The sequence below is a fragment of the Callorhinchus milii genome, unplaced genomic scaffold (assembly GCF_018977255.1).
Source record: "Callorhinchus milii isolate IMCB2004 unplaced genomic scaffold, IMCB_Cmil_1.0 Scaffold27, whole genome shotgun sequence".
Taxonomy (NCBI): Eukaryota; Metazoa; Chordata; class Chondrichthyes; order Chimaeriformes; family Callorhinchidae; genus Callorhinchus; species Callorhinchus milii.
The window spans coordinates 3555637-3575651 of NW_024704768.1; the positions used below are offsets into that span (position 1 = coordinate 3555637).

General features: G+C 56.9%; 1 protein-coding gene across 1 annotated transcript; it reads right to left on the reverse strand.

Annotated features, from left to right (window-relative positions):
• Positions 1-394: 394 nt before the first annotated feature.
• On the reverse strand, positions 395-13867 carry itgb7 (integrin, beta 7). The gene is made up of 16 exons (XM_042344175.1): positions 13803-13867; positions 12909-12984; positions 11188-11270; positions 9544-9739; positions 8562-8732; positions 7504-7745; positions 6620-6778; positions 6103-6198; positions 5625-5714; positions 4794-4934; positions 3781-3974; positions 3114-3331; positions 2645-2864; positions 1887-2077; positions 1080-1246; positions 395-874 (listed from the first exon to the last, which is right to left on the reverse strand). The coding sequence occupies exons 1-16, from the start codon at positions 13845-13847 to the stop codon at positions 809-811; spliced, it is 2355 nt and encodes a 784-aa protein (XP_042200109.1). The 5' UTR covers positions 13848-13867; the 3' UTR covers positions 395-808.
• Positions 13868-20015: the final 6148 nt, after the last annotated feature.

Here is a 20015-nt window from a genome sequence, read left to right on the forward strand (position 1 = left end):
CCACCGCCCCCCGCTCACACCCCTTGTGAGCAACAGAGCTTTGCATCTCTGTGGAGATTCTGCGTCAGTCAACGAAGATGATATTTATCAAAAAAACTTGTTTATTAATGTTATCCATCATAGCTTTGCATTGCCAATCCATGACAAAATCTTCTTTGCTTTACGTATACCACGTTAAACAAACACACGTGCGTATTGTACACACAGATCAAAGGCCTGAGCTGTCTGCGTTTGCAGCAACAACGCATTACATTTCCACGGCGCGAGGACATCCGAAGGCGCTGGACAGTCAAGAGACTGGGACCCGAGCTGGGGTTTGGGAATGGGGGAGGTTAGGAAGGTGGCTGAAGACACGGTTGAAGAGGAGGGTCTTGTGCCTGGAAGGGGGCAACGGAGGCAGGGAGGGGGCGAGGCGAAGGGAATGTAGGATGGAGTTCCGGATGGTGATAACGGTGACTGCTCCGGCCTCAACCGTCCCACTGACTTGGCCATGGCTGTAGATTCTCGTTCATATCTTCAGGTAAAACCTTGAACCTTGGGGGGTGGGGGGCTACCAATCTCTCTAACCAGACCCTGGGATCTGGCTAGAGAGACAAGCCCCCACCCTCCCCACTCCCAGTGATGTGTACGTCCCTCCCTGCATTGAGGAGAAAGTAGAAATGGGGGGCGGGGGGGTGGGGGAGAGAAATGGGGACTACTAATCCCTCAAGGCAGCTCCAATAATAATAATTGGTCGGGGGGGGCAGGGAGGTGCTTTCATCGGATGAGCTGGGGTAGGGTTCGGGTGGGGGGGTGGGGGGAGATGACGTTACTCTGCCATAAATTTGGGGTTCACGATGGTGGTGGTTGCCCCCTTGTACAGAGGGTTGGAAGCCTGTGGGGGTGAAGAGAGATGCAGAGAATCAGATTAAAGTCGGACCGGAAACCGTGTGTCCCTCAATTAGTTTTCGCCCCCCACTCCCTCGCCTCCAGTGAAATGGGGGGGGTGCATTCCCCCCCCCCCCCGCGCGGGAAAAGGGGCAACAACTCGCGTTGACGCAGCGCTCCCCTCACATGGCGGATGTGGGGGGGGGGCTCACCTCGTGCCAGCGTTCGTTCTTCCGCTCCTTCATGAACCGATTGAATTCCCTGCGATCGTACACCTCAGTCAAGACCCTCCACGTCATCAGCAACAGCAGCCCGAAAAACACGATCCCCGACACCACCGAGACGATGGTGATCAGCCGCGTGTCGTGATCCTCCCCCACTGAAAGGTATGACATGGTCGTGTGACGCGTTTTGAGTCTAAGGACGTCCGCGCGTTCATCCCCGAACCCCCCCCCCCCCCCACCACCACCACCACCCCCAGTTGCTGTACAATGCAATCTGTTGTTGTTGTGTTTGCTAGCCATAATAATAATAATGATAATAATAATCCTGGCATTTGATACAGGGCCTGATCACGTCGTCGAGACATCTGAAAGCGCTCCACGGGCTACGCTGTGTGTTTTGTGGGGGCGAAAAGCGGCAGCCGGTTGCGCACGGCAGCGTCCCCCGCAAACAGCAGTGGGTTGAAGTGACCAAATTATTGTGCGTGTGTATATATATTTTATATATGTATATATATTAGCTGCAGCCATTAAGGCTACGCTTTCATCTGTCGTTTTTATTTGGCCTTGAAAGGCTTGACCTTCGCTCCTTGGGCACCTTTATCCCTTTACGGTTAAGAAAAATGTGCCTTTGAACTCGTCAGCAGCCCTCGTTCACGTACTTTCGCACGCACAACCTTTTGGGAGGACTCGTGTGGGAGGATTCCTGTTTTGTGGGGGAGGCGAGGGTGGGGGGTGGGAGAGGGTGAGAGGGGAGAGAGTCGGGGGTGGTGGGGGGGGGGGGGGCTGGTTTCTCACCCTGGTTGTAGACCTGAAAGTGGTAATTGTTCTTCCGTTTCTCCAAGAAGAAATCCACTCGCCGGCCTCCGTGGAAACTCTCGGAGCAGTTGGTTTCCTTTCTCGGCAGCTCCGTTTCCATGATCACGTGGCCACAGCGCTGGGTACAGTCCTCGTCCTGGGCTCCAAACACCCAACACCGAACACAGTCTCTGTGGGCAACACAACATCAGGTTTAGATGGGGGGGGCAACCCCCCTCTCCCAGCCCACTGTGCCTGTTTATAACATTGTGTAATGAGTCCATACCTACACCCTCTCTATTCCTCCCCCCACTCCTACACCCCCTCTATTCCCCTCTCCTACCCCCCCTCCTACACCCCCTCTATTCCCCTCTCCTACACCCCCTCTATTCCCCTCTCCTACACCCCCTCTACCTCTCCTACACCCCCTCTATTCCCCTCTCCTACACCCCCTCTATTCCCCTCTCCTACACCCCCTCTATTCCCCTCTCCTACACCCCCCTCTATTCCCCTCTCCTACACCCCCCTCTATTCCCCTCTCCTACACCCCCCTCTATTCCCCTCTCCTACACCCCCCTCTATTCCCCTTCCTTCCCCCTCTTCGACCGTGGCCTGCGGTCACCTCCCTCTCCCCCCCCCCCCCAGCTCGGTATCATACCGCCACCGTCAGGGGCTCTGGGCTGCTGCCCCGCGCGCGAGGGGCCGCTGTGTTAAATGTAAGTTGTTGTTGGGGTGGGGGTGGGAGGGGAAACACTCACTTGATGATGTGGCAGGCAAGGTGGCAGTTCAGGCAGTGGCCGCAGTCTGGGGATTGGTAGCCAAGCTCGCACTCGCACTGGTTACACTTGCACTCGCCGTGCCCACTGCACACTGTCCCGTTAACCGGGAAGCATTGGTCGGTGGAGTCTTCACAGTCGCAGGCGCTGCCGATGTAGCCCGGCAGACACTGGCAGAGACCACACACGCACCGTCCCTTCCCTGCAGGTCACCAAATGATCGATCGATCGATCAATCAATCGAAAACCAATCAATAATCCTTACATTTGAAACCGAAGGTGCCAACAGTCACCTCCCCCCTCCCTCTCTCAACCCCCTCACCCCTCCCTCTCTCCAACCCCGCTCCCCGCCCGGCTCGGTGTCGTACTCCGCCACGCCCGAGCGTGGGGAGGTGGTGGGGGGGCTCTCCCCCTGCGCGAGGGCCGGCTGTTGTTGCCCTCACTCACTCACCGCCGCACATGGTGCCGTTGTGCCACTCGCAACTGGAGTCGTCACACTGGCAGTTGTCGCCATGGACCTTGTCCCGGCAAATGCACCGTCCGCACACGCACTGCCCCCGCCCGCTGCACACCAGGTCGGTCTTGTTCCGGCGGCAGTCTTCGCTCAGGGGCCGGGAATCCTCGTCGGCGCTGCACTCGCATCGCTTCCCCAACCGCCCCTCGTCGCAGCTACAGCCGGCAAACCAGGCTCGGAGTGAGAGAGAGACACCGACGCACACGTATACACACACGTGCACACGTATACACACACACACACACACAAGCATACACACACACACACACAAACTCAGACACACATGAACTCATATACACACACACACATGAACTCACATACATACACACAGTCACACACAAACTCACATACAAACACACACGCACAAACGCACATACACACCCACACTGACACTGACACAGACACACACGCACACCCACACACCAACCAGCATCCAACACTACGTACTCACTGCTGTTTGTGCGTGCGTGCAGAAAGTGTGCGATGGACCCTGTTCCTCCCCCCACACCCGGCCCCTCTCTCTCTCCCCCTCTTTCTTCGTCTCTTACCCCTCTCGCTCTCGCCCCTCTTCTCGCGCCGCCCCCCCCATTTCCCTATCTCTTACCTGCACATGCCGCAGGTCAGGCTGCCGTTGCCATCGCTACAGTGAGGGGCCTGGTTGATGAGGTCTCCACAATTACAGGCGCACAGGCTGTTGACCCGGACCACCAGATGCTCACTGAAGCCCAGCGGACGGATCTCAAAGCTCTGCTCCGAGTCGAGGCAGTGAGTCAGCCCGACGTGGACAGTGAAGTTGATCTGTAACCAAACGACCACAAACCGTGACATTGACACAGCTCCTGCCCCTCACGTCGGGAGGACCTCCCAAAGCGCTGGCTGGACAGTCGGGGATTTGGACCCGAGGGGGTGGGGGTTGGGATCCGGAGGGCGGGGGGAGTGGGGGTGGGGGTATAGGAGGGTGAGCGAAAGCGCGGTCGAAGAGGAGGGTCTTGAGACGTGCCTTGAAACATAGAAACAGTAGGAAGCCATTCAGACCCTTGAGTCTGTTCCGCCATTCTATAAGATCGTGGCTGATCTGCATCTCAAGTCTAATTACCCCCATTTGCCCCGTATCCCTTGATACCCTGGAGGCAAGGGATGGGGCGAGGCCGGGGGGGAACTGTGGGATGGAGTTCCAAAGGAAGCTTGGATTGACTGTGTGTTTTGTGGGCGAAAGACGCCAACCCAATTGCGCACAGCAGCGAACCCACAAACAGCCGTGGGTTGAGTGACCAGATCATTTATTACGCACTGCAAGAGGCTGAACCTACGAACGTAAAGAATTTGCCGGCGATAGAAGACAGAGGTCCATCGAGTTCGCCTTCCAACCCTCCATCCTGGCGGTCGCTTGCCATGTCGTGTCCCCAAACTCTATACCGTGTCCCCGAGATGGTATTTTCTTGAAACAAATGACACTTTCTGCTTCCACCGTCTGTCTGTCTCTCTCTCTCTCTCTCTCTCTCCCTGGGAAGCCTGACCCTCCCCACCTCCAGCATTGGTGGGGAGGGTATTGGTGTGTGCAAATCGCGTGCAAACTGTCTGCAAGTGTCGTGCACGTGGCGTTCAGACCGCGCTCACCTGCTCCTTGATGTGCACGTTGGAACACTTGCCCTGCTCTGCCCGCACCGACCCGCTCTGGTCACTACAGTGCGAGTCGTACGACACCGTCACGCCCTCCGGCAGGTTACTGTGCTCCAAGTTGATCGTCGAGGATAAATTCTGAGGGGGGGGAGAGAGAGAGAGAGAGAGCACACATGCGAATACATGCACGAGTGAGAGACCAAGACAGAGAGCGAGCGAATACATAATAATAATAACCTTTGCATTTGACACGGCGCCTTATCACGTGTTCGAGACGTCTCAAAGCGCTTCGCGGGACACGCTGTAAAGTCAATTGACTATATTTTGTGGGCGAAACGCGGCAGCCGATTGCGCACAGCAGCGTCCCCCACATCGAGTGACTAAATTATTTTGTTATTTTTTTGGGGGGGAGGGATTATTACCCCCAGAAAAGCGATCCGCCAATCGACTTGACGACCGGGTTCTTACTCACTGCTGAGTACAACAACAACAACAACAAGATTCCATTTATAAAGCGCCTTTCACGTCAGGAGGACGTCCCAAGGCGCTGCACAGTTGGGTCATGACCCGAGCATTGGGGGGAAATGGTCAGGGGGAGGGGAGGGAAGGGAGGGAGCGAGGAGGGGGAAGAGAGTCGAGAGGGGAGCTGAAGGCTCGGTCAAAGAGTAACCAGAGGCGTGTGTGTGGAGTGAGAAAACTTGCCCAACGTTTCGTCCCGACCTGACCCGCCCGGGAATCGAACCCGGGTCCTCTGGCTTGCGAGGCGAGGGGGGGGGGGGGGGGAGGGAAAGAAAGGGTGGGGTGGGGTGGGGGGTGGTGCAGACTCACATTGTAAGCGTCCATGATGAGCTGGATGACGTTGCTGGAATCGTCCTGCAGTTCCCCCACCACGGACTTTGGGATTAATTTACTGAGGGACTGGGAGACAGAAGAGCAATCAACGACGACAACAACGACGACGACAACGACAACTTGCCATTTATTTAGCGCCCTTCGTGCAGAATAGCGACCCAGACTGCTTGACGTCAGTGATTGTCCTCCCCCCCCCTCCCGCCACCCCACCTAACCTCTCCCCCTGCCCCTCTCAGCCTCTCCCCACCGCCACCCCCGCCTCTCTACCCTCCAAATCCCCCCACCCCGCCCCTCAGCCTCCCCGCCTCCCCACCCTTTAGCCCGACCCCACCTCCTCTCGACCTCCACCCCTTCCCCTCTCGACCTCTCGCCCCTCCGCCACCCCCCCACCCACCTCCCCCACTCCTCTTCCCCTACCCGCCCCTGTGCCCCCACCCCCACGGCCTCTCTGTACCTGATAGATTGGCAATGATTTCTTGGTGACGGCAAAGATAGGTTGGATGTTGGAGGCCGACAGGACTTGAGCCAAGTGTCCGACAGACGGATAATCCTGTCAAACAGCAGTTGTTACTGTCCACCCCCCCGGGAGTAATCCCCCTCCCCCCGTTATAACCCATTATAACCCTCCAATGCACATAACCACGGTGATACTGGGGGTGGGGGGAGGAGGGGGAGGTGAGTGCGGGGGGGCGCGGGGGAATCGGGGGGAGGTGAGTGCGGGGGGGCGCGGGGGAATCGGGGGGAGGTGAGTGCGGGGGGGCGCGGGGGAATCGGGGAGAGGGCAGGCGGAATGGGGATGTGTGGGGGGAAGGGGGGGGGCAGTGTGGGGGAGTCTGTGGGGGGGTAGAGGGGAGTGAGTTTGGGGGGAAGGGAAATGTGTGTGTGGGGGGGTGTGGAAGGGGGTGAGTGTGGGGGTGGGGGAAGCGGGGAGTGTGTGTAGGGAGGTGCGGGTGTGGGGGTAAGAGACTCACATGATGGTTGGCCTCCTGGTACAGCCCCCTGGGCCCCAGGTGACACCGGCCGTCGTTGGGAAGGTAAATGCCGCCGAGTTTGCCGTCGCCCGCTGTGTGGAACGTGTCATCGGACGTGTAAACCAACAGCTTAGTGACGTTCCTCCAACCGATCTTATCCTGGTCACCACGAGACACAGAGTGAGAGAGACACACACACAGTCACACACACAGTCACACACACACACACACAGTCACACGCGCACACAGTCACACGCACACAGTCACACGCACACAGTCACACACACACACAGTCACACACGCACACAGTCACACGCACACACAGTCACACACACACGCGCACACAGTCACACACACACAGTCACACACGCACACAGTCACACACACACAGTCACACACGCACACAGTCACACACACACACAGTCACACGCACAGTCACACACACACACAGTCACACGCACACAGTCACACACACACACAGTCACACACACACACAGTCACACACACGCACAGTCACACACGCACACAGTCACACACACAGTCACGCACACACAATCACACACACACACACACAGTCACACACACACACAGTCACACACCCAGAGACACACACACAGACACAGACACAGAGACACGCCAGGTACAGAGAGACCGAAACAGAGATATACACACAGACACATTCACATTCACAGACACAGACACACACGCGCACACACGTGGCCGGAGCCTGCTGAGCGGAGGGCAGGGAGGGGGGACGGGGGGGGGGGGGGGACGGACAGGGTTGATAAGGGGTTAGCAGGTCCCATAGGTAGGAAAGGGGGGTGAGGGGGGGGAGAGTGAGAGTGGGGGTGGGGGTGTGAGCGAGCCTCGGAAGGGGGACTCACCACGCACACGGCGGCCTGCATGATAGCGTCCAGCCCCCCCTCGGGAGAGTCGACGTTGCCCGAGATGCGCTGGTGACTGACTTTGTTCTCGAATTCGTGCTCGTCCTCCGTGAGGGCCAGGACGTGGCGGAAGGTGAACGGAGGCTGGCACTGCTCGGTGCGGTCGGGACACGGGTTGCGCAGCTTGCGTTCGGTGGTGCTGATGTACGGCAACACCGTCTTGTCCACAAAGGAGCCGAAACCTGCGGAGAGAGAGAGAGAGAGAGAGAGAGAGGGAGAGCGCGAGAGAGTGATAGTGAGAGAGTGATAGTGAGAGAGTGATCGTAAGAGTCAGAAGACAGAGAGTGACATACAGAGTGAGAGAGAGAGAGATATGGTGAGAGTGAGAGTGTGAGTGAGAAAGGGAGAGAAGATAGTGAGAGAGAGGGAGTGAGAGTGAGAGAGAGAGAGAAGAGAGAGATAATAATCTCCCAATCTCCCTCCATCTCCATCCCTCACCTCTCTCTCCCTCTTTCTCTCCCTCCCTCCCTCTCACTCCACCCCCCCGACTCCCCTCTGCCCCCATCCAACCACCTCTCTCTCTCTCTCTCTCTCTCTCTCTCCCCCTCTGTCTCTGTCTCTCTGTCTCCGTTACCCGCAAAACGTTCCAGGGACGAACACCGCGTGGAGTCCTGTAGCTCAGTGGTTAGAGCACTCACTTTGCAAGTGAGAGACCTGAGTTCAATTCCAGACAGAGGGCCAAACCTTGGGCAAGTTTCCTTACTCCACACAGAGCCTAATAATAATCCCTCCAAAACCAAAAACAATAATAAATTGGTCATTTTCAATCCACGACTGTTTGTGGGACATTGCTGTGCGCAATTGGCTGCCGCGTTCACCCACAAATATACAGTCAATTCACTTTACAGTGTGTTCTGTGAAGCGCTTTGGGACGTCCTCCCGACGTGAAAAGCGCTATATCAAATGCAAGGATTATTATTATTATTAGTCGGAGGCCGCTATATAAATGCAAGTTGCTGCTGCTGCTGCTGTTGTTGTTGTTGTCGTCGTTGCCGTACCTATCTTCACTGAGGTGGTGACATTCCTCAGTGCGGACAGCAGATCGCTGCCCAGCTTCACGATGTTCTCCAGATCGTCTTTCATGGAGTAGGAGAGATCCATCAGGTAATAAAGGTCAATGGGGTAGCCTTGAGCTCGCCTGAACGTCACCGTGAAAGACTCCTCTTGGCCTGAGAACAGAGCGGCAAAAGCCACGGACGGTTTCTCCCGTGTTTCTCAGTCGAAACCTCTCGATCTCTCCACCCCCACCCCCCCCCCCCCCCACCCACTCCCACTCCCACGCGCCTTATCGCGTCGCCGAGACGCCTCGAGGCGCTGCGCAGAAATGTGATGGGAATTATGCTGCGGCTCAGGGGGTTAGAGCCCTCGCCTCGCAAGCGAGAGGACCCGGGTTTGACTCCCGGGAAATGTTGGGGCAAGTTTCCTTACTCCGCACACACACATACACATACACAGATACACGCACACACACACACATACAGATACACACACACACACACAGATACACGCACACATACAGATACACACACACAAGTACACACACAGATACACACACACGCGCACACATACAGATACACACACACGCGCACACACGCACACAGATACACACACACGCGTTGTTTCCCGAGCAGTAAGTAGGAACCCGTTTGCTCGTTGATCGCCGGATCGCTTTTCTGAGGCAGTAATAATCCCTCCGGGAAAAAAAGAAATGACGGTAACGATTTGGTCACTTCGATCCGCGGCTGTCTGTGGGGGTGGGGGGGGGACGCTGCCGGGCGCAATGGGCTCCCGCCTTTCGCCCGCAAAACACACAGGTCACTCCACTTTACGGCGTGTCCCGTGAAGCGCTTTGAGACGTCCCGAAGAACGCGATTCAAGCGCTGTGTCGAACGCGAGGACTGTCACTGCAGGATTACAGTGACTGTGTATTGGTGTGAGCGAAAATATTTCAGGTCGGTGACTATAAAGCCGTTCGCGTACCTGGTCGGAGGCTGAGACTGACGGCCTGGGGCGTGAGCTGCTCCACCGTCTCGCCGTCCCCCCCAGCCCGGCTCTGCTCCGTCACCCGGTGTGATCCGCGAGGATTTACCACCTCCTCCTCGGAGCAGCCGCGGTGTAGAAGGTTCTGCTCGACGTCACACCGGGATGACTCCGGCTCCCCCGCCTGGGTGAAGTTCTGGGAAAGAAAGAGGAGAGAGAGAGATCCCGCGGGGTTATCCCCATCCTATCGGCCACCGGAACGCCCTCGTCCCAGACGTTCGCGGCGATCGACGGTTGGGGTGTGTTTTCTCTGGTGTCTGACTCATGGCTGTGGTTAAGAGGCTCTGAGCCATATTTTAGCCACTAACACGCATTCCTGTGTCTGGAATGGAATGCGCTTCCTCTCTCTCTCTCTCTCTCTGGAGAGGCGCCCCCTGCTCGCCTAATTCCTGGAAGTGTTAGACGTTGGATGGCAAGAGCCAAGGCTTGTGGGGGGGGGGGGGGACGGAGAGTGGGTGGGGGGTGGTTTTGGGGAGCCCAGAGTGCGCGTTGGGGGTAACTGCTGGAGTCTAACCAGCTAAACCCACACGTCGCCAGCTTGGTCTCTGATGTCGCTGTCTGTCCAAGCTTTGTCGCTGCTCGCCCTCAGTTAGTTTAGTTAGTTAGTTAGTTGGTTGGTCGGTCGGTTGGTTAGTTAGTGCTTTGGCTGCAGGGTTAACGGGAGCTGAGGGGGAGGATTCCAGTCACTGGTCGGCCCTTCCAGGTCCTGCCGATGGATGAGCCGGACTGTGGGCTGTGCTGTCATCAGCAGTGAGTGCCCTGGGACACTGCGGCCCCTCCTGGCTCAGGAACCGGGACTGGAGACCGTCACGGAGAGGGTTGGCTCGATTCCCACATTGCATTGGTAGGAACGTTACATTGGCCCCAGTTTATTGGCGTAGATCCCCTCCTCCCTCTCCCTCCCCCCCACCCCCCACCCCCACACGCTGCCACACTGAGCTGCCGAAACGACCACAAGCCTTGATTTCCTGGTACAAAAAAACATGTGAACATCACATCACATCCACTACGGCCGCAGAAAAGACCCCCTCTATCGACTAACAACCCGGTTCCTATCTGCTGCGTGTGTGTGTGTGTGTGTGTGTGCAGAGTAAGGAAACTTGCCTAAGACTTCCTCGCCCTGCCCGCCCTGCCCTGCCTCGCCCTGCCCGCCCTGCCCTGCTCGCCCTGCCCGCCCTGCCCTGCCCTGCCCGCCCTGCCCTGCCTCGCCCTGCCCTGCCCTGCCCGCCCTGCCCTGCCTCGCCCCGCCCTGCCTCACCCTGCCCTGCTCACCCTGCCCGCCCTGCCCGGCCTCACCCTGCCCGCCCTGCCTGCCCGCCCTGCCCTGCCCTGCCCGCCCCGCCCTGCCCTGCCTTGCCCTGCCCGCCCTGCCCGGCCTCACCCTGCCCGCCCTGCCCTGCGCGCCCCGCCCTGCCCTGCCCGCCCGGGAATCAAACCCAGTTCCTCCAGCTGGCGAGGCGAGGCGAGGGCACGACACTACACTTGACCATGATTCGTGTGGGACGTGGTGTGTGTGGGTGACTGTTATAAATGGAATCTTGTTGTTGTTGTTGTTGTTGTTGTTGTTAACTGTCAGGAACTAACCAGCTGTTTACACCAAGCGCACTCCGGCCTCTGCTCGATGCACTGATCGCACGAGTCTCTGGGCTGACATCCTCCACCCGAGTCTAAAGGGAGAGAGAGAGAGAGAGAGAGAGAGAGGAAGAGTGAGACCCAACAACAACAACAACTTGCATTTATACCGCACCTCTCACACAGGCTAGGGTTCCCCCTTGTTCTGGATTTGCCCCACGCACCAGAGGAAATAGTTCCTCTGTAGGTACCCTATCGAATCCCGTTTTAAACACCCCCTTCAGTCAGATCAGCCTCAACCTTCTCAACTCGAGGGAATACAGACCAGGTTTTTGCAATCTGTCCTCGTCATTGAACCCTTTAAGACCCTGGTATCATTTTAGTCAGTGTTAATAATACTACTACTACTACTAATAATAATAATCCTTGTATTTGATACAGCGCCTTATCAGGTCGTTGAGACGTCTCAAAGGGCTTCGCAGGATACACTGTAAAGTGGAGTGACTCTGACATCCAATAGCGCACAGCAGTGTTCCACAAACAGCCGCGGATTGAGTGACCAAATTATTGCTATTATTTTATTTTTGAAGGGATTATTACTCCCTGGAAAGCCATCCGCCATTCGACTAACAACCAGGTTCCTACTTACTGGCGCTGACAGCATCAGCATCAGCATCCAAGGCTGCACTCTCCACCTCTCAAAGCCATCAGGAACCTCGGTGTTCTGTTCGACCCTGAGCTGTCCTTTCGCCCTCATATCCGCACCACAACCGGCACTGCCTTCCATCACCTCCGGAACATCGCCAGACTACGGCACTACCTCACCCCTCACGCGGCTGAAACTCTGGTCCACACCTTTATCACCTCAAGGCTGGACTATGGGAACTCTCTCCTCGCCGGCCTTCCCGGCCCTCCCTCCACACTGCAGGTCATTCAGAACTCTGCAGCTCGTGTACTGTCCCGCACCAGACACCGCGACCACATCACTCCCACCCTCGCCCTCGCCCTCACCCTCGCCCTCGCTCGCCTCCACTCGCTCCCCATCCCCCAGAGGATCGAATTCCAGATCCTCATCCTCACCTACAAGGCCATTCACGGCCTCGCTCCCTCCTACCTCTCCGACCTACTATCCCCCTACCTACCCGCCCGTACCCTCCGTCCCTCTGGCTCCGGTCTGCTCAACATCCCCCGCCCGACCATCGGTGGCCTTCAGCCTCTCAGCCCCGAGGCTCTGGAACTCTATCCCCAGTGCCTTCGCCGCTTCCTCCCTTTCCTCCTTCAAGGCCGGTCTCAAGACCTTTCTCTTTGACGGTGCCTTCAGCTCCTCTCTCGACTCTCTACCCCCTCCGCGCTCCCTCCCTTCCCTCCCCTCATCCTGACCATTTCCCCCCAATGCTCAGGTCCTGACCCAACTGTCCAGCGCCTCGGGACGTCCTCCCGACGTGAAAGGCGCTCTATAAATGGAATCTTGTTGTTGTTGTTGTTGTAAATGGAATCTTGTTGGTCTGGTAAACTGAGGCATGTGTGCGTGTGCGTGTGCGTGTGTGGAGTAAGGAAACTTGCCTGAGGTTTCGCCCTGTCCGTCCGGGAGTCGAACCCGGGTCGTTTCGCTTGCGAGGACAGGGCTCCAACCACTGAGCTACAGGGCTCCATAACAGTGTTGTCACTGAGTCAGGGCTTCAGGGAAGGAGGTCAGTGTTTTTGCTCACTGCGCTAATACAGAGAGCACTTACCCTGTGCTGACAGCTTCTGTAAACCACATCCCATTTCCACGAGCAGACAGAGAACCACAAAGGCAAACTTCATGTTCTAGAGAGACACAGAGACATCAAGCCCTAAATACCAGAACCTCTCAAACCAGCCCTCCTCCCCCCTAAAAAAAGACTCTTAACCCACATCCCGTAACTACGGTCTACAGTCCATTCCCCCCCATCTCCGAGCACCTGATTAAAACGTTTGCATATGATACAGCGCCTTATCTCGTGGTCCAGACGTCTCAAAACGCTTCTCTGTAAAGTGGAGTGACTGTACGGTTCGAGAGGCAGCCAATTCGCATTCGGCAACTTCCCAGTAAACAGCCGTAAACCGAGCGAGCGAGTGAGCGAGCGGGCGGGCGATTCTGGGGGATTGTCGGGCAGGAACACCGGGAAAGAGAGAGAGAGAGAGAAACTCTAATATCTGATATCGGTAGTAGGTTTTAAAAGGGAATTGGATTTGTGCTTAAAAAGGAACAATGTGCGGGGCTATGGGGTGAGAGCTGGGGGAGCGGGGACGAGTTGGGGTGAGAGCTGGGGGAGCGGGGACGAGTTGGGGTGAGAGCTGGGGGAGCGGGGACGAGTTGGGGTGAGAGCTGGGGGAGCGGGGACGAGTTGGGGTGAGAGCTGGGGGAGCGGGGACGAGTTGCGTAGCTCTTTCGAAGAGCCAACACAGACACAATGGGCCGAATGACTTCCTTCTGCGCAGTCGAGACTATGATTTTATCGTCTGCACAATGGAACTCTGAGCTCTCGTTTCCCCTCTCCTCCCACGACACGTCGCGGCATCGCTCTCTCTCTCGCTCTCGCTCTCTCTCTCTCTCGCGCGCTCTCTTGCAAGTGGTAACCACTTGTGTGCAATGTCAAGGCCACCTGTTTCTCTCGAAAGCTGCAACCAGTTTCCCCACAAACAGCCATCAAGCAGAGTCTGCGAGCGAGCCAGCAGCCATTTTATCTGAGGTTGGGGGGGGTGGTGGGGTGGGGTGGGGGGGGGTTGTTGGCCGGGACACTGGGGGAGAGGAAGACAGAGAAACTAAGTCCCTTCTCTTCTCTTGAGAATCAATCAATCACACACTCACACACGTACACACGAAAATACATACATAACACACACACACAAACAATACACACGCACACGCACGTACATACACACAAACATACATACATACATACATATACACACAAGCACATACGCGCACACCCGTACATAAACACAAACTCCCACCGCCACCGCCGCCGTCGAGAAGCGCGTCGGGAGGTGACAAGGGTACGCACGAGGGTTTCGGCTGCATTTGGGGTCAGGTACGGTCGGAGGCGGGCAATGTGGCGGAGGTGGAAGACGGCGGTCCTGGGGGTGGGGGTGGGGGGTCGAACCCCATGCCCAGATTGCGCACTGGTTCGGTGAGTCAGAGGGGGAGCCCGGGGAGGTTGAGGAGTTCAGATCCGCAGGAGTGAAGACGTCGACGGGAGCCGAGGAGTATGGCTCCCGCCTTGTCCATGTTCGGCTGCAGGAAGTTTACGCTCGTCCAGGCCTTCTTGACGTCTGCCAGACGAAGCTGATAGGAGATCGGGGGGCGGGGGGGGGGGGGGGGACCCGGAGTTGGCGCTGGAGGAGGCCAAGTAGGTTTGTGTGTCATCTGCAAACGTGTGGAGAAACCACTTACCGAGATGAAATGGAGGCGGGTGGTTAACTAGGACTCGAGTGCGGTCCCACTAGGGTGGATCAAGGAGGAGAGGTGCAAAACACACACACACACACACCACACACACCACGCACACACCAACAGTCACGTACACACACACACACACACACACGCACAAACACACTCACACCAACAGCGACGTACACACACACACACACACAACACAAACAGCCACACGGACACGTACACACACACAAACACATGCACACAACACAAACAGCCACACGGACACGTACGCACACACAAACACACACATACACACGCACGCACGCATGCACCCAGTCACGTACAAAACTCACACGCTCAGATTTAACACGTCGAACCTCTCGGGCTCTCTGTCTCGTGCATCTGACACTTGCACTTATTCTTATCACCATGTCTGTTAATCTCTCACCATCTCTAAAGTCTGCTGCGCAGAGCGAGCGAGCGAGCGAGAGAGCGAGCGAGAGATTGACACCAGTACACGCGTCCGCGATGCCCAGACAGACCCAGCCAGCTCTGGCCTCCGATTTAAACCCGTGCGGAAAGTTCTAGGAGGCTCGAGACACGCTCCTGAGGCCTCTCACTGGAGAACAGGATGTTGAAGAAACTCTCTTCTCGTTGGGGTGGAGGGGAGACTGAGAAGATAACAGGTTCCCTTAGTTTGTTTCAGTTGATCTCCCAGGAGATCGTCCACGACACGGCTTAATAAACAACCCTCTGAATGACTCCGCCAATCGACTGACAACCGGGTTCCTACTTACCGCTGAGCAAACAAGAGGCGCGGAGTAAGGAAACTTGCCCAAGGTCTCGCCCAGCCCCGGCCGGCCGGGAATCGAACCCGGGTCCTCTCGCTCGCGAGGCGAGGGCGACAGGAGGACTTCAAGCACTCGCTCACCTGTCAGTCGCCAAACTGAGCAAACGGAACTCGGCTCTGGAAACATAATCGTTGAAGCCACTTCCTCCCCGGTGGTTGCTAACACCATCGTTTCCCTTCTTGCCCCCACTCTCGGCTCAAGTTGACATCGAGGTCAGCCTGACGCCTGCCTATCAGCCTGGCTCCGTCGGTAGCAAGTCTCGCCTCTCAGAATCTCACAGCGCAGAAGGAGGCCATTCGGCCCATCGAGTCTGAAAGCGCTACCGGGGTTAGTCCCCACTCCCCTGCGTTACCTCGAAACCCTTTGCAAGTCCCTAACCTAATTCTCTTTTGAAAGCTACTGTCAAATCCGCCTCCAACGTCCTTTCAGGGCCGTGGGTTCCAGTTCCTAACAACTTATTACGTTAAAGAAAATCTCCCCTCTGGTTCCTCTGGCAATTACCTTCAATGGTGACCTCTGGTTACCAACCCATCCGCCAGAGGAAAGAGTCTCTCCTTATTTACCGTCTCAAAACCCCTCATAACTCAGAAGAACTCTGTTCCAATCTCCCCTTAAGCTTCTCTGCTCCCCTTCAGCTCCTCTCGTCTCTCCACTCGCTCGAGCCAAAAGGTTGTGGGTTCAAGCCCCGAGTTGGGACTTGGAATCACATCGTCTAAGCTCATGCTCCAGTGCAATGTTGGGGGCGGGGTGGAGGGGGGTGTGGAGGAGGTTGCATTGTCGGAGTTGCCGTCCTTCGGGTGAGATGCAAACTGAGCTGCATCCGCCCACAACCCACCCACCACAACACCCCCACCCCCCCACCCCGTCTGTACCCTGTTCAGGTGGATGTTAAAGATCTCCCACGGGGTCCTTCTGAAAGAGAAGGGCATTTCCGTCTCATGGTGTCCTGGCTGGCAATCCCCCAAAGAAAATCGCTCAATCACATCATGGCTGTTCGTGGGTAGGTTGCTGTGAGCAAATTGGCCGTCCACACACGTACAGTCACTACACTTTACGTTGAATCCAGTGAAGCGCTTTTAAAAGTTACAGTCACTGGATCAGATGCAGCATTGTTAACGATAAAGAGGCAGAAGGTGAGAGAGTGTGAGTGTGTGAGTGTGAGAGTGAGTGGGTGAGTGTGTGAGAGTGAGTGGGTGGGTCTGAGAGCGAGTGAGTCAGATTGAGAGTGAGTGCGTGAGAGAGAGGATGTGGGTATGAATGAGTGCGAGTGTATGTGAGTGTGTGAGTGACAATGAGTGAGTGAGGGAGATTGAGAGTGAGTGAATGGGTGAGTGTGTGAGTGTGGGTGAGTGTGTGAGAGTGAGTGAGTGAATGTGTGAGAGTGAGTGAGTGAGTGAGTGCGTGTGCGTGTGAGTGAGGGTGTGAATGTGAGCTTGTGAGTGTGAGAGTGAGTGAGAGAATGCGTGAGAGTGAGTGTGTGAGTCAATGTGAGTCAGAGTGAGTGAGTAAGTTTTTGAGAGTGAGTGTGTGAGAGTGAGTGAGTGCGTTAGTGTGTGAGAGTGAATGTGAGGGTGTGAGAGTGAGTGAGTGTGTGAGAGTGAGTGAGTGAGTGAGTGAGTGAGTGAGTTACAGTCCCACAGTAAAGCCCCGGGAGCTCAGAGAGACGTTACTCACCGTTTCACCTCCGTTTCAAACTCTTCCCTTAAAACAGCTTCAACTCAACACAGGAAAGACGTCAGGTTCAGACACGTCAGACGCTAAAACCTCAGCTCAGCTTCAGAGAAGAAAGAGAGAGAGAGCGAGAAAGAGAAAGAGAAAAGAGAGGAGACGGAGGAGAGGACCAGAAGAACGAGAGAGAGAGAGAGAGAGAGAGAGAGAGACAGAAAGAAGATGAACGAGAGAGGGAAAAAGAAAGAGGAGGAATGAGAGAGGGAAAGCGAAAGAGCAGAAAGAGAGAGAGAGAGAGAGAGAGAGAGAGAGGGGAGAGGACGAGAAAGGAACGTGAGGGGAGAGAGAAAGAGAGAGAAAATACGAGAGAGAGAGAGAGAAAGAGGAGAGAGGAAAACGAAGGGGGGAGGAGGGGGAAAGAAAGAAAGTGAGAGAGAAAGAGAGAGAGAAAATGGGAGGGAGGGAGGGAGGGAGGGAGGGAGGGAAGGGGAACGATGAAGGGGAAAGATATTGGGATTTGAGGTTTAACGTTTTGAGAGCGTCGTTGACACAGTTTTAACTGGAAACACAGACTCTCTCTCTCTCTCTCTCTGTATCTGTCTGTCGTTCGCGCTCTCACCTCCGAGACAGGAGGTTGTGGGTTCGAGCCCCAAGTGGGGGGTCTTTGAGCTCACAGTCCAGGCGGACACTCCAGCGGAGCGTGGAGGAGGGGGAGAGAGGGAGAGAGGGGGAGAGAGAGAGAGAGAGAGAGAAGGAGAGAGGGAGAGAGAGGGAGAGAGAGAGAGAGAGAGAGAGGGAGAGAGAGAGCACTGCACTGTCGGGGGCACCGTCCGTCCTTCAACCGTCTGTGCCCGGTTCAGGCGGACGTTTAAAGATCTCCCGGTTTCTCGGGCTCTCCCCCTGACAATCGCTTCCCGACCGTATATGGGGCGACTGCACCGCCTGCCAAACACACAGTCACTACACCTTCCAGTTTCGATAACAACTTTCGAAAGGGAATCGGATTAGGTACCCGAAGAGGAAGCATCGGCGGGAATACGGGGAAAGAGCAGGTGGGGGGGTGGGGGGGGGGGGGCGGAGTGGGATGGATTGGAGGGCAGCGCTTCCGAAGAGCCGACCCAGGCGACGACGGGCCGAATGGCCTCCTTCTGTGCCGTAATGTCTTTGTGGCTCTGTGAGGTGTCGCGAGACGCGCGGCCGGAATGGTTCACGCGAAACCGAGGGGAAGAGGTGACAGAGACGCTAAGGGGAAGCCCCGGGTTTTTCTTCTGGTCCAGTCAGACCATTTCGCGCAACCGAACGTCGTCTCCGCGCTTCGGAGCAGACGGAGGTTCGGGTGACTCGCTGCGCGGCCGCCTCGCGGGGACGTCGCTGTGCGCAAACTCGGCCGTCCTGCGCTCGGCCCGCAGAATAGACAGTCACTCCGCTTTACAGTGGATCCCGCGATGAGGCGCTGAATCGAACGCGAGGATCATCGTTCACACATGATGAACAGCTGAGGATTTGGGGGCTGTAGTAGCACTGGTGTTGGCCACCAGGCGGCAGAGGCTCCTCACACATTGGTCCTGTGTCCCTTCAGCCCCACCAGCAGTTTGATTCCGCCTCTCGCCCTTATCCTCTTCGGGGGGTAAAGTGGGGGGGGGGGGGGGGTCTCCCCGGAGCTGAACCGGCTCCAAGCTGAACCCGCAACCTGGGAATCGAGCCAACCCTCTCTGTGGTGGTCTTCAGGCCCCGGTTCCTGAGCCAGGAGGGGCCGCGGTGTTCCAGGGCGCTCGCTCGCCGACGCCAAGGTCTGGGTCATCCATCGGGACAGGGGACAGGGAATCCTCCCCCTCAGCTCCCGTTTAACCCTACAAGCCAAAGCACTAACTAACCAACTAACCAACCAACCAACCAACCAGCCAACCAACTAACTAACGGGGAGGGTGGTCCTCGCTGGACAAGCAGCGGGAAAGCTTGGCCAGACAGCGCTCTCTCTCTCTCTCTCTCTCAATGGCCAAGCTAAGTGGTTTTAGCCGGTTAGACTCCCGCAGTTACCCCCTCCCACCCCCCACACCCCAACGCACACTCTTCTCGACCCCCATCGACGAAGTTGACAAGCTGTGGAGCCACCTTGGGGGGGGCGGGGGGGAGGGGGGGGGGGGCGGTGGAGGGGGAGTGGAGGGGGAGAGAGATGCAAACACTCACCCTTGGACTCTCCGTACTCTCGCTTTCATTTTACACCTTTTTATTTTATGCAAAAATAGACTCCAAAAAAAAAAGGCCCCTCCCCAACCTCCCCCGCCTCTTTCCCCCCACCCTCCCTCCCCCACCCCCATCCCCGTGTCTGCGGAGGCGGGGGGGAGGGGGGGAAATTCACCGTTTATACGCAAGAGGCCGTTACAATTCCTTCTCGCTTCCCCCTAGTGGATCCATCGCTCTTTAAGTTCTGTCCGTCTGTCCGAGAAGGGTAGAGAGATATGGACGAGAGGGAGGGAGGGAGGGATGGAGGGAGGGATGGAGGGAGGGAGAGAGGGATGGAGGGAGAGTGTGAGGTGGTTCTCTCTCTTCCTCTCTCTCTCTCTCTCTCTTCTCCACCACCAACCGTGTTTACCCCCTCCCTTCCCCACCCCCAAGAGGTCAACCCCAGGATCCATCCACAAGCCCCCCCCCCCAGCCACCCTTCCTAACCCCCACCACCACCCCCCCCCCATCCCCTCCGTTACGTGTGGGGGCGCGGGGGGTTGGGTGGGGGCAGGAGAAGATAGTGATGGGTGTCCTGTGTTCCGTGCAGATATCTCCGTCCGGCTCCCAAATAAAGCAGAGTCCAATGATTGTCAAATGGGGGGCGAGGGGGGTGTGGGAGGTTGATATCGCCCCCTCCTGTGCTCGCTCCTCCCCCCTCCCCCCCACCCCCCCCGCCACCCCCGTCCATCCGT

Bases quoted from the DNA above. Each gene is read 5' to 3' on its own strand.
- itgb7 (XM_042344175.1), bottom strand. From the start codon at position 13,847: ATGGCTGTTTGTGGGGAAACTGGTTGCAGCTTTCGAGAGAAACAG. The intron at 5,715-6,102 runs GTACAGAGAGGC...TCTGTCTCCCAG, and splicing joins AATCATTGCCAATCTATCAG to TCCCTCAGTAAATTAATCCC. The intron at 2,865-3,113 runs GTGAGTGAGTGA...GGTGACCTGCAG, and splicing joins CAACGGCACCATGTGCGGCG to GGAAGGGACGGTGCGTGTGT.